Source organism: Cuculus canorus, chromosome 1 (genome assembly GCF_017976375.1).
Source record: "Cuculus canorus isolate bCucCan1 chromosome 1, bCucCan1.pri, whole genome shotgun sequence".
In the NCBI taxonomy this organism is placed as follows: domain Eukaryota; kingdom Metazoa; phylum Chordata; class Aves; order Cuculiformes; family Cuculidae; genus Cuculus; species Cuculus canorus.
Window position 1 is genome coordinate 179,962,566 of NC_071401.1, and position 14,459 is coordinate 179,977,024.

The 14,459-nt window shown below is 37.8% G+C and overlaps 1 protein-coding gene across 5 annotated transcripts; it reads left to right on the forward strand.

Moving 5' to 3' along the window:
• The first annotated feature begins 575 nt into the window (after window positions 1–575).
• LSMEM1 (leucine rich single-pass membrane protein 1) lies at window positions 576–10,221 on the forward strand. 5 transcript variants are annotated; one of them, XM_054056839.1, is made up of 5 exons: window positions 1,516–1,853; window positions 2,454–2,635; window positions 4,359–4,490; window positions 7,720–7,857; window positions 9,570–10,221. In XM_054056839.1, the coding sequence occupies exons 3-5, from the start codon at window positions 4,364–4,366 to the stop codon at window positions 9,785–9,787; spliced, it is 483 nt and encodes a 160-aa protein (XP_053912814.1). In that variant the 5' UTR covers window positions 1,516–1,853; window positions 2,454–2,635; window positions 4,359–4,363; the 3' UTR covers window positions 9,788–10,221. The 5 variants fall into 5 exon arrangements, with proteins under 5 accessions (XP_053912818.1, XP_009564963.2, XP_053912814.1 ...); XM_054056841.1 differs by having other exon boundaries at window positions 2,473–2,635; XM_054056842.1 differs by having other exon boundaries at window positions 2,483–2,635.
• Window positions 10,222–14,459: the final 4,238 nt, after the last annotated feature.

Sequence of the window (14,459 nt, forward strand, 5' to 3'; positions counted from 1 at the left end):
TTATGTAATAAAGACACTAGAACACAGATAGCTGGAGCTTCTGAATCAGAAGATCTAAACGTAAAAGTGCTTGTTAAAATAATTTGAACTACAGTTTTAAGAATGTTTATCAGCAGAGTACGTAAAACTTACACCCCCAAGAAACCCCACCCAACTCCCTGAAAACCACTGCTTGCTCTGATAAGCGAAAGTATGTGTGGGTTTGTTTTTTTATGGGTTTTTCCTGTTTGTTTGGTTTTCTTGGTTGGTTTGGGTTTTTTTTTTTTTTCAGGTTATAGCAGAACCTGTTCAAGAAAATCTATACGTGCTAATAGTTGTACTTTCTAGCTTCTTTTTTTTCCTCAAATAATGCATTATGCAAGAGCTTGTTTGGCTTATGGAACTGATTACTTGGACTACAATAAGGCCTTCAACTGAAATGTGTGCTAGCATTAACTTGTTGATTTTTGTCACACTTATGGAGAAGTGTCTGGGCCTTGAACTAGCTGAAACTGCCTACCTGTGTTTAACGAGCCCAAGATGTTGCCCCTGTGGAGCTAAGCTGTTCCCACAGGTTTGCTAGTCTTGCCTGTGACTTCTGGGTGGTCACCTTTGGCAGGCTTTGCTGGTGTAAAGTAGCACTTTCAATAGCTTCCTGTCCTTCCAGTGTTTTGCAAAATTGCTTTTTACATTGCCTCTGGGCAGGTGGCCAAGCATGTGGTTGCCCTTTCCCCCATTACATTGTAGTTGCCAACCACAGAAACCAGGACTGCCTCCAAGGCTGTCTGAGGCTGTTTTGCTGCCCTCCAGAGATCTGATGGGTTTTACCTTTTCAGACTTAGAACTGGAGAGGCCTGAGTCCTTGTCTTCCAATTACGATGGTGTCAAGAATCTTTCAGGGACGGAGGTGAGGGTGTTGTTTGGTTTTTTTTGTCTGGCTTGCACATCCTTGTTTGGAGGGAGGACATCTAGGAGACACCTGTAGAAAGGGAGCAAGCTTGTTGCGTCTGCATCACAGCCCAGCTACTCAGACTAGGCAGTGGCAGAGCTGGGAATTAAGAGTTGGAAGACATATTCTTTGTTGTTTCCTGAAAGAAAAACGTGTATATTGTCGGTTTAAAAGGGTTCAAAATTTTAGACATATAGAATGTCTTCAGAAAGGATTTGTTGTTTTGAGCTGTGATCCCTTCGTGTAAGCATCAGCTGCCTGTCTTTACAGTGTGCCGTAACACGTTCTGCAACTTTGGCAACAAAAAACTAGTGATCAAAAGAACTACCTGTGAAGGAGCAACTACCAGTACTTACAAACAGTTCATCAGAGTTTAGTTATTAAACAACTAAAGATTCTGGATAAATTAATAATAAATCCCATACTACTATTCCACTTGACTCTGTAAGGTGTGTGGGAGGAGGAAGACAACACCCCGTCTTTTTATAGTCTATGTCTTTACCCATGGCTGCAATAATGTAGGTATGACTCCTCTGCATAGCAAACTGGTTACGTATAGCCACGATGTTGTAGATATGACTCTTCTGCATAGTGAATGAGTTTCAAAAGGATAGTGAAATATTAATCATCAGTAACAAACCTCTTTGTCCACAATAGGATATTATCATAATGATTCCAATATAATAAAAAAGAGATGAGTATGCGCTGATTTCTTTTTAAACAGATCAATATTTAGAAGTCAGTATAGTTAGCCAAGATGAACTCTAAATATAGAGTGAAAGTGACAGTGCGTCATAGCTGCCTGCATGGGTCCTACAGGGGCTGACAGGTTCCTATGGGTCTAAAAGCAGAGAGGAGTTTCTTCGCCTGATTTTCACTGCCTGATCTCTTCCACACTGGCACATTACCGGAAGGTGGTCATGTTGTAAGTAACGTTTCATTCTTCTGGGTTTTATTTCCATTTAGATTTGATTGTTTCTGTTTTTTTTCTGTGAATAATTCTCATTGTGTTCTCACACTAAGTTCTGATTTTAGCACAACAACTTGAGGAGAAGTTTAAGATTGTATGGGGGCAAAAAGTCTTTAAGCAAGGTTAAAGTGCAAGATAGAGTAAGTCCAAAATCCCCCATGTTTAGATTAGTTTGTTGGGAAAATAACCAATAGTTTTGGCCAGTGACACTGATGTCTGCACCCTATTTCCTTTGTTGGCATGTCAAGGGAATCAAACTAATGTAATATACATAGATTTTGTTGAATTAATAATGGTTATCTTCACTGCAGTTACATGCACAGTGAGGAAATCAGTTTAAAATAATAATGCAGAAACATATAATTATTAATATTAATGAATCAAAGAAAGTCACATTTATTACAGCTCAAGTTATTAAGAAGATTCTTTCCTGAGGTTGCAGGGAGGTACTAATCAAAATAGCCAAGAGAAGCAAATGCTCTTTTGGAAGCTAAAAATAATCAAAAGCCTCTGTGCATGAGTGGTAACTTTTAGCAAGCTGTTGTTGAAATCCAGGGTTCCATAATGATTGCAGTTGGCCACAGATGTTCTTGTGGGGAGATAGCAGACCCAGCGCTGGTGCCGACGTGGCTCGCAGACCGTGCTGCCTGGCACCAACGTGACATCCTAGAGGAAGAACAGTGGACACAGCCATCTGTCCTGAAATTACTGCTGCACGCCTAAAAATCATACGCTAGGTAAGGGTAAATACTACAGTGCAGGCTTTTCTACCTTATCCTTGTATTTCACTGCAACAATTCTGAACAGAGAAAAAAGTTGTAATCTTTTCTTGCACATTATTAAATAGAAATATAAAAGTACTAATGTAGACCCATAAATTCCCACTATTGGGAGAACGAACCCCGTTGTCAGGTGTGATTGAAGCACTTGGTCTTCCCACTTATTGAGGCTCAGTGAATGTTTACTTGGCTGTGTGATCAAATTCGGGGGGAATTACAACAATCTTCTGCATTTAGTTTGATGACATAAGGACTGGATCTTTTCTGTAAACACTCAGGGCTACATTCCTCAAACTCCAGGTTTTGAATAGAAGTGCTAGCTTTGGAACCTTGTCACGCTGCGGTCTCTGTTGCTTGGAGAGGGAGAGAGGGCTCAGAGGCATGTCAGGAGGGCAATTCAAACCATCTGGGATTCAGAAATCACCTTGAGTGCTTCACACTCTCCATCAACAGGAGATTTGCATCCAATGAGTTGCTGAGTTATGTTTGGCACGTAAAATTGGACTTGAGAGCTTTGAAAAATACTAAATGGGTGAGATGTATTATCCAAATCTAAATCAATCCCTTTGAGCTCCCCCCTCATATTCACAAGCAAGGGTGCATTTAGGATGCAATTGCAAGGTCAAAAAGACATATCTTAGAATAAGATGAAAGTTACCTGGAGGTATGCATTTTTCTTCAATAATCACAGAGGGAGTGTCCAGTGACCAATGTAGTCTAAGATGCCTAGGCAGAGCGTCCACACCTCCTTGTGGCTAGAACTGAAGTTTGTTTCTAAAAGGTATTTTTGGAGTCAAGGTAGCATAAAGAAAACCAAAAGACTGTTAAGGAATTATGTGCAATACATAAAGGAACCTGTTTAAGTATTTCTTCTTTTCTATACATAATGTTTCTTCCTAACTGCATTTATATAAACAACCATTCAATGAGTTCATGTGCTCAGGCTCTGCAGAGAAGCTTTTTTTCCTGCTTGGGCCCCAGCCAGTGGTTTTTTTAAAGCAGAGTATTAGTCTGAAGAAAAGGCCTTGTCATTAGGCTTTAATTTGCCCCAAACCAGCATCTATGTGGATTAGAACCACATTAATAGATAATTTTTTCCCTCCATTTTTCACAAATAATAACTTCACCGTGATATTCTAAGGTGTGCAAGCAGACCCTATATTCTTGCTGCTTATTTCCTACATCCGTGCCTGGTTTGTCTGTCTTATCTCTGAATTATTTGATGCTGGAAGTAGGGGATCGAAGTGACATCCTTCCTGGTGGTGTTAGTGAAGGTCTGGCTTTCACTGTGTTCAGGATATCACCCATCACCCACCAGAACAAAAGGGTTATACAACTAAATAAGTAACGTTCAAATCAATGCTGAAGCCAGTCAAATAGATTTTTTCTCTTTCTCTCTTTCTCCACACACACACACACATATATATGTATATGTATGTATAAGTATACACAAAGTAGAAGTGAAATCTGATACTCATCAAAGATCTCTAAAAATAAACAAGTGCTATGTACTGAATTACCTTTGCCTTCAAGATCTGTTAACTATCCTGGTTCTTCAAATCCATTTATATTAAGCGTTGTTAAGACTGCTCAGCATTTCCCTACAACAGGACACCAACTGTTACCAGTTATTTCACATATCAATGTTTTAATTTACCTTTTTAATTATTATTTCTTTTAGATACAATGGAGAGGCCTTCCTTAGAAATTAACCTGCCTGATACTCATGAAGAAGGAAAACTTTATGTAGTTGATTCCTTAAACAACCTAAACAAACTAAATGTTTGCCCAGACAGACCCCAACGTGTGGTAGGTGTGTATAATGGATGATACTTTCTGGCTTTCTATACAGAAATCAGGGCCATCAAAAAATAGTTCTGTATGACATTTGAAAAGACAGATCACGTTGTGTTGCACTGATGTCAACAGCCATTATGTATGTGTTAAGCTCTGTACTGAAACATAGAAGAATAAGATTGTAAATGGCACAATTTAAGCAGATTATATTAATGCTTTAGCTCCTTCTGCTGAGTATTTCAGTAATTAGGTTCTTGAAAATCCTTACGTTTGGCTAGGGTTTCACTGACAAGCTTGAACTTACGTTCAATTTCCATTGGTGATCCCTTGCAGGATAATTTCTCTAGTAATGATCAATATACATCTACTACATACATAGAACTGTAAGTCTTAACAATCACTAAAATTCACACATGGCAATGAAATGCCAGAGAATTTCTGTTCATTCTTTTAAGAAACGTTTCCTAAAGACTCGAACCAGTTATCTGAAATATCTTCACTTAGATTTTCAGACATGGGCTCTCACACTTCCACTGGTTTTATAGAATTTTTATCTTTGATTTCCTCATGGCAACAAGAATAGCTTCACCTACTGACAACTACAATATACTTGAGTTCTTTGTGACCTGAAAACATCTTAAAACCTGGAGCTCTTCGGCAGCATTCCACAAGACAATATTTGAATCTGCTTTTATTTCCTTTACTATACTGCCAAATTTGACAGAAGAAAAGCAGTAGAACAACAGCTATGTTTAAATGAGTTTCAAATGGCCATGAATTAATAATACTTCTTATAGTTATAGGACTTAAATGCCTTTCCATTAGTTCTGTTTCCAACTCTTCTAACTTTTCCTTATGCAGCTAACTAGAGTGGTACTGGTTTCTAGATTGCACACAAAGATGCTAGACATAAGCGACTTAATTTTCATATGAGGATTATCTTGATATTGTCACTTCTACCAGTACAAAATGACACAAGAGGATAAATTGTTTTTAACATCAAAGAAACTCTTTGCAGTGTGACTGTCTTGCTTTCTTTTGTAATTTTTATTGGACGGTATTGTTTATTGTGGAATCATATATGTTTCTGTGGAATAATCATGCGCATGAGCCTCCCTACACTTCAGCAGTAATAGGGGTAGCTGAATATGTACTTTATGCATCTATTTGTAAAGTGCTTTGGCTCCTCCTAGGATTATTCTTTTTAACATATATTTATTTATTTATTTATTAAATTGGAGATTCTGTAGATGCCTTATCCCATCAGTTAAATACATATAATGAATTTTTCACAGCCCTTAGCTGCCTTACTCAGCATAAAACTCTGGTTCTCTTGCCAGAAAATCAGTGAGATCTGTGGAGTATTTTTAATTCCTGATAAATGCTAAAATCTTGTGAATGATCTGTTAGTTGTGTAGCAAATAACCAATTTGGTTTAAAAACAATTTTTCAAGCGTTGCAGTACACAGCAATCTTTAAGTTCAGTAGCTTAATATCACCTGACATAATCAAACACACAGGCAACAATCTTAAAAGCTATTTAAATGTATATGTCTTTTGGTTGCTTTGTATCAGGCATGCAGCAATTTCTTTGTTCTAGATTATGAAATGATCCCACTGTTTGCAGCTTGGCAAGAATCTGTGTTCACTGATTCCTCACAACACTGCAGTCTGGCACATTCAGCCAGCTGAAATGGTAAGCAGCATTCATTAGGCAGAGTAAGCACAGACCACTTTTGAGACCTCTATTTATAACTTAATATGCTTGAGAGAGAGCAGTAGCAGGCCCTCCCTATCCTTACTACTCTGATTAGAAAGCAATATTGGTGCTGGCACTTAATATATGATGCATTTGTTATGAATGCAAAGGGAATAAAAACCCAAACGCCAAATATTAAAAGGTTTCAGCTTACCCGCAGGCAGGTGCCTGTTAAATGCAATAGAGAAAACCAGAAGTATTCCCAGAGAACTCCTACCAGCTCAGTGAATTGCTCTGGCCCAGGCTGGTTCATTATTAAAGTGCTGTAATGGCATATGCAGCCGTCTCTCGACTTTATCTCCGCAGGCTCAGTTGCAGAGACCTCAGAGATTTCTACCAGCTAGAACAATAACACAATCTAGGATTACATTTTTCACAGATGCACACAATTATAGGAGGAGAAATTACGGTAATCTATATGTAATTTTATCATGTATGAGCCTGACACCAAAATGAAATTACATTAGGTCCCTTCTCCCCTTAAAGCATAAAATAAACTCAAGTCTTAGTAAGTACTTAGAGTAGCAGGCAAACTTGGGATTAGACAAATCTGGCTCAAGTATGACTTTTTTTTTTTTTTCCCATTGGCTTGAATTTCCTCATGGCATTAACCGGACTTCACCTTTAAGGTACATTGCCACCTCCCACTTGATTGCAAGTGTTTCTGTGAGAGAAATTACTGACCTTTCCCTTTATGCGACAGAGTCTTAAAGAAGTTATAAACAGGCTTGCTGCTCTGATTCAGAGGAAGCATAGCAACCATTTGTCCTTTCCATACTTCATTCTTCATGTTCTTGAAACACATTGTATGTGAGACTGTTCAATTTTTGTCAATTTGAGAGCACATGTACCTCTTTTTTTATTGAGATGAAACAAACAAAACCTGAAGAAGAAGATAAATATTAAAAACTTTTGGTTTAAGATAAAATATCAAGACCTACATTCATCCTATCCAACATCAGGAGCTTAACTGAAGTGCTCAATTTGGGAAATTAATCATACCAGGGATAATTCTATCATCAAACAGACAAAGAAGCAAACTGAGAGGAAGAACGTGTAGGATGAATCTGTACCTAGGTTTTCAACATGATTTTTTCTCTCTTCTCTTTTGGCTTCATTCAGGCCCTTAGAAAGACTTCTGATGGAAACTTCATTGCCACCTTTGTACATGTAAAGCTGACCTGTAAAACTCTGAACTGTAAAACAGGTCAACTTCAACAAAACAGTGTTTTTCAGCAACAGAAACAGTTCTGTTGAACATGATCCAAAAGCTATAACAGATGTATTAGGTTTTATACTCCCACAATCAAGCTGAGCTCATGAAGTTGGTTTCTTCCCTTCTCATGCAATAGCACAGGAAATAAAATCTGTTTGCCACAACTATGACCTATTTTGCATGATTTCAAGGAGCCAGAAACATATTGTCACGTTTGTCCTAACCAACCTTAATAAACTTATTACCAAATGATTTGTTATCTCGTAATAGATGAGGAAGAGACCACTGGTGCTACTGGAGAAAACACGGCAGGGAGCAACATAAGAAACCAGTCTTTGTTCTTCGTCACCTTTATTCTTACTTTGATCGTCAGTTTGGCACTTGTTTCATTCGTAATATTCCTAATAAGTAAGTAAACCAAACAGTGATTCTTAAAAATGTAGAGCCAATTGGAAGAAGAACTTTGCTGAAATACATCATGCTATTTCATAACATGCTACTGTGCATTTGCATGGTCAAAGGCTTTGCCTGCTTATGGGGAGTGGCTGTCAGTCCTGGGTGTGAAAACATGGGACTCTGCTCTTACAGCTAAAAGGCACAATTTCATTCTTACTGCAAAGTTTTTGTGAGCTTCAATAGCTGTCAAAAACTTAGCTCAGTAGGGCCACACTGTGTTGGTAAAAATGCTGACTGGAAATTTTAAAGATGATCATATGGCAGCAAGATACTTTGACAACATGCCTTCCATTCTTTTCCAGATAAAACTCAGTATAAGTGTCAATCCACTGAAACTGGAATTACACCCAGGCTAACACTTAAATTAGGCTAACTGAAGAAAGACCTTAAGGTTGCCAGCCAAGTACTGACTGGAAATCGGTTTGCAACTAACAAAACCTCAAAAAAACCCCAAAAACCAAAAAGGGAACAAAACCTAGATATATCAAAACTGACACAGAGCATTATGTTTGCAGGCATAATTACTGCTCTGCTTGGGCTGGACTAGTTGGGCTTGCTTAGCTAAACTCATGACTACAGGTGACCTTGTTTTATGGAGCCATTGCTGTTTGTTTTCTGTGCCTTTGTTTTCTGTGTTATGGTACTGAACAGAGTACAAGGCACATTACTTTTACATACAACTCCATTTTGAACCAATTTGAATCCATGTGAAATCAAGATTTCTTTTACGCTGTAGCAGGGAATTTGCTGGAGTGTAGCAAAAATCCTCATTTTCCTTTTCAAACAAGAAATCCTAATCCTTGACTGAAGTTGTTCAGTAGTGCTCAAATGACAGAATATCAGAGAAGTAATGAGCACAAAGGAAATTTAAGGGGCATAACTGTAAAATCCTAGTTAAAATATCTAGTACTTGAATTCTGGATCTATTTAATGGGGGCTTGCTAAAAGTAGAGCTCTGGTATAGAAAATTGAGTAATATGCCCCTGCATTGGAAAAATGGTAAACTAATAGTGAAAAGGTTACTTTACAGGAATTAAAGGAGTCAGCTTGGGCTCAGGCTGGTGGAAGCCTGTGATTAATGAAACTGATTTCCAGCAGTGTTTCATATTACGGTACAAACTTAATCTCACATTATGTTTGCAAGCCATAGACATAGATCTGTTTAGCATTGGCACTGTTAGGCTTAAACTTCAAAACCAATGGGTAAACTTTGTTAACTTCACAAAGCCAGAATAAAACTAGTTCCAGAAGTGTACACGTGAATGTTTTAGGAAATCAGGTGATGTGGCTGTAGTCTGCTGTGTGTTTTAGTAATTGTACTTTTAGAAAAATACAGATGCATACCACCCAGATATAGTATCTTAGAAACCCTAAATCAGACATTTTCCTGTGGACACTAATGGTCTGGATACGCTCCTAAAGACTGCAAATTTGTCTGAGCTATGTTTAGTTTTATTGCACTGCACTAAAATCTATACAATAGAAAATCAGTAGGTAACTCCACCAGATGCATCATTTCTTAACATTAGCTTCTGCAGTTGTTTTCCTATTTAATATTTTCACTTATCACAATTCCCTACAAACTCCCACAGGGATGCAAGAGTGGGTCGTGATACTCTTACTTAAATGTTGCCAATTTAATGTGGTACATTTTCCTTTTCAAGTTCAAACTAGAAACAAGATGGACCAATTATCAAGCAGACTAATATCTGAAAAGAAGACCATAGAAGAGCTTAAGAAAATGAACAATATGATATTAAAGCATCTAAATCAATCAGGAATTAAGGAAAAAGGAAGATACCTCTTCACACAGTCTCCTGATCTTCATGATTACCTCTTCACACATGCTGAGCTGAAAGTCCCTGGAGAATCTTTGGAATGAAATTCAGTGTATTCCTGTACTCATATTTTTTCACATATGGCACACAGGTTACTTAAACATTCTGATATGGTCACAGAAGCACTGGAAAAGCCATCTGAATGAAAAATATTAGAAAATATTATTTTATCCTGTTTTATTTGATTATAGATTTTGAAAACAAAGCTCATATGATTTACAATAAAAAATTGGTTGTCATTTATTTTGGGCAAGGGTTCCAGATTCTCTCTGTCTTGTAAACTGCAGAGCTAAGGGCTTAGTTTTACTTTAAATGTAAGTGAATGATTACAGGAAACAGTGATTTCTATTCACAAGATTCCGGCATGACCTTGTTCACTTAGTCATGCTCCTGTTTCTTTGGAACAAATGTTGTGTTTGCTTCTATATTATTTGTATTTATGGATAATTTCAGATTCTATAACATAAATAAATCCAGTTCTGCCATGCAGTTTGGTGGTTTCCCTTTCTGTGCATCTAAATAGATTAATTTACTACTTCTTTTGCAAAAAAATAAAAAACCTCGAATAAAAACAAACCCTTTCATAACATGCCATATTCAACCCAAATTCATATTGACTGAAAGTGATTATCATAGTCTGATATGGGAAATGGGTTTAGAGAACTCAGTCTGGTAAAATCCAACTCATAGCAACGCTATTATGCAGTAGTCATTATTTGCTGTCAGTTTCTGGGGGATAGCCAAGTATTTTTAAAAGTGATGGGGGGAAAATACTATATATTGTTGTATTTTCCCCTTTAGTTCCTGTGGGCCACTATTAGAGAAGGGCCACAGAGCCAGGTAGAAGTCTGATCTGAGCGTTCATGTTTTTAAAACAGGGAGTACCATGGTGGATGAAAGCAGGAGTTGATGCTTTCTCGCTCTGACTTTACACAGTTGTAGAGACTGACACCCACAAGTGTGATCACGTAAAGGACTGATGGGTAGCTTTGTAATTTTATTAATCAGCTCTTTCTACTGGTACATCCGTTAAGAAGCCAACTCCATTATCAATACACAAATTGATTATTCCCATCTCAACAGTGCAATGGTAGCTGACACTGTAGAGTATATCCAACACCTTCTCTTTTACTTTGATTTCTCTTTCTCATCCAATGCTTTCTTACCTCTTCTGGTTAAGTTTACAAAAAGTCACCAAAGCCAACAACTTGCATTGCAGCCTCCTTTTCCAGAATTGATGATAGTCCTTTCTGTGGTGACTACTTCATTGTCCACAACACACCGAAGAATTAGGTCCAGGAATCTTTCCTGGTATCACTCTACTTGGATTTGCCCCCAGTTCTGTTCCTGTTCACTTTACACCTATATTTTACATCCCCTTCTTTCTATTTCTTGATTTTTCTTTTCTGTATATATTACTGTCAAGTCATTCACATGAAAACTGTGAGGTTTGCTCTTAAGAGTTTCTTACTCCTGCCGCTAATTCTCAGCTGCAGCTGTAATTATCTCTTCTAGACATCACAAGTATTTATGACAAAGATGGCTTTAGTATAGCTAACAGAGAATGATAAAAGTAAGTGTTGTAAGCTGTGAAGAAACAAACCTTAAAAGCCCAACCCAAATATCTTCCTGTAAATGCTGTTAAGTGATGAAAGAAAAAGTATCATTAGACTAAAATCATGACATTCACATGTTGTTTCTCTGTTCTTCTCTGAGCTGTCAGCTGCTTCTTAATGATAGTATTAAGTTCTCATGTCTCCCACTCATCTTGTAGTTACCATTACTGCTTTCAAGCTCCTGTCTTGCACTGACACCCATCTGTACTTGTTAGCCAGGGAGCAACAACTCTAGTATTTAGCACTTTGTGCATCTCAAGCATGTGGACTTGTCACATCCCCACAAGTGCACCTATCAGAACAGTCTGTGGTCCAGTAGAAACTGACACCAATTGTCAATAGATACTTCTGTCAGGAGACTCGAAATAAAATCTGTGCTATAGCAATAATCCCCAAAGAAACGAAAGCTTCCTTACCTCTCTGTTCTTACTCTCAATTACCCTTAATCTAGTTATTCAATCAGTACTCATAATAAATGCACTTTTTTCTGTCTCCATTATTGATTAGAAGAGTTGGGGTTTTTTTTTCACTCCAGGGTTTGATCCTGCAAGGTACTGAGTGCACTCAGCTGCCACTGCAGATATTCTCAGTGTCACACAGGATTGAACCCCCAAATCATCCTTTTCATATTTAATTGCTTCTTCAACTGCAGCGATCATTGATTAAGGTCAGTGATTAAAGTGCAAAGGTCCAAGGAACTCTTTAGGCCCATCCTGTGAGCACTGCTGAAACACATCTGTTGTTGGAACTTGTGTACAAGGGAGATGTAGAGCAGCACTGATACAGCTGCTTATGGCTTTTCAGCTCAAGTTACCAATATCCATTTAAGGCTCGGACTGCTTCTCTGTGAGGCCAGAGAAAGGGTTGAGAGGGCTGCCTTGATAGGAAAGTGCCACAACTACTCCACTGACACCTTCCGGTAGGTACATCTGACTGTGTCTACATGAAACTACATGTGGTGAAACTATACAGTAATAAATAGTAGAAGGTCAGCTAGTGCAGGTACTAGCTTGCCTTCCTTGGGGTCATACTACCACAAGAACATCAGCTTGTACTTGGTCTTGCACTCCTCTAAAAGGAAAGAGAGATGAGTATTTATGAGCAGCATATAAGAACTGGGGAGAAAACATTCTTTCGGGAGACCTGACCATGAACCAGTCAGAAGTTATGTAAATACAGCCAGCTGGTATCATCAATAGAAAATCATGCACAGACATTAAAAGGGAATTTTGAGAGGCAATGAAATCCACCCCTTTGCCTGACAGCAGCATCAGATTTACTTATTCCTGGCAGATGCTTGTTCACTCACTTTGTAAAATACTTAAATGATAGAGCTTCCAGAAGTCTCCTCTTTTAGACCCTAACTAACCACATGGTTAATTTTTTTTTCCTGAAGTCTAACTAAAATTTTCCCTGCTGAAGTTAAAGACCATTATTATCTGACCTATTGTCGTGAATATGAAAAATAGTTTGTTAATTTCCAACTTTGATTTAGTTTATATTACACTAACTCTGCAAGGAAATTTTACTCTAAGAAAGCTTTTTGACCCTCTGAAATACTTGGAATTTTAATAGAACTTTTATTCTTAAACTGTAGTATGAGTTCAGTTCATGCGCTTTGTTCACTGGTAACAATACAAAGCTGAACATGGGTAAAAAACAATAATGATGTGCAGACTCTGAATCTGGAAAAAGAGAAGAGAAAATTCCAGGAGTGGTAAGAGGGTTGTCACAAGCTTTGTGAGACCACATGCTCTCAAAGCTGTTGTGCTGTGTGTTGCACAAAATCCATACTGTTTAGGAACACTAAATGCAGTGTCAAGGTATTTGCAAAATGGAACTATGTTGAGGAAAGAAGGAGCATTGTCAGAACTGGAATTATCTGAAGAACAAAATGTAAAATCTTGCAAAATAACACATGAACTTGCCTGCAAATATTCATTTTCATATCCAAAATTCCAAGTTTTCTTATTCTTTTCACTCTGAGTGAAGTTTCTGCTCTGAGATTCAGAGCCTACCCCACTGGAATTGGCAGTAAAGGAATGTGCTCCATGAAAGCTTCACTGTTTTGAAAGTGTTTATTTAGACAAATAAAACTGCTGCCAGTTCTAATTAGAACTCTAATTAAGGAACACCTAGATAAAACAAATGCCAAATACCAACTAAAGTGGATTTATGTTTTGACTACTAACTGAAAATCATCTGTCTGAGAAGACACTTAACTTTATCTTCTTACAGGTTACTGATTTAATTTACCTTCGCAGATGTTGGCAAATAATGGGAGTTACATGAAATCCTTAGATTGCAGCCAGTGCTACTGGGATTAAGGGAGCTGTTCTCATCAATTAAGAAAAAAGAGCATATTCGGTCCATTAGATGCTACTGTTATTTTCCTGATGGATTAACAAGAATACTGAGATTTTAATAAAGGGATAGGGGCAATGAATGTACAATCACTTCCTCTAGGATACATGAGAAGTAGTAAAACTACTGCCAAAGAGGTTAGTCTTATTTGAGAACTCAGTCAGTCTTAGAATTTGAGAAAAATGGATTTATAGACTCTGTTTCCTATCCTTTCTCTGGTTTCTGGGCCACACTTCAGCAATCAAAATGCCATCCACGATTCACTGATGAGCCAGCAAAATCCCTGAATGGTAATGAGAACCTTTCAGTGGAAATAGTCACAGCACAGTGCTGCTGCTAATTCATCACTGTGAGGCAAACCGCACTACACAGAAGGGTGAAAGGACAATTTAAAAATTGATTGCCTGCCAATTAAAAAATCTACTAATAATCATGGCTTTCCTTTTCAAATTCCGCACTCTTCATTTAATCCTAATGTCTTCTTTACCACATAACTGACTTGGGGAAACACTGCTTTGTCTACAAATTGACAGGGAATTTTGAAACTCGCAGTGACACCGTTTGCTCCTCAGCAAAAGCTCATGGCTAATTCATTAAATTCTGATAATGATTTAGGTTTTTTCTGAAAGGAACACTGAAGAATTTTCTTCAGAAGACCTCTCCCTGAGTACTCAAAATCATATAGGTAGATACGTAGGTGATAACAATACTTTTATTGATTTCAGTGGAAGGTGTG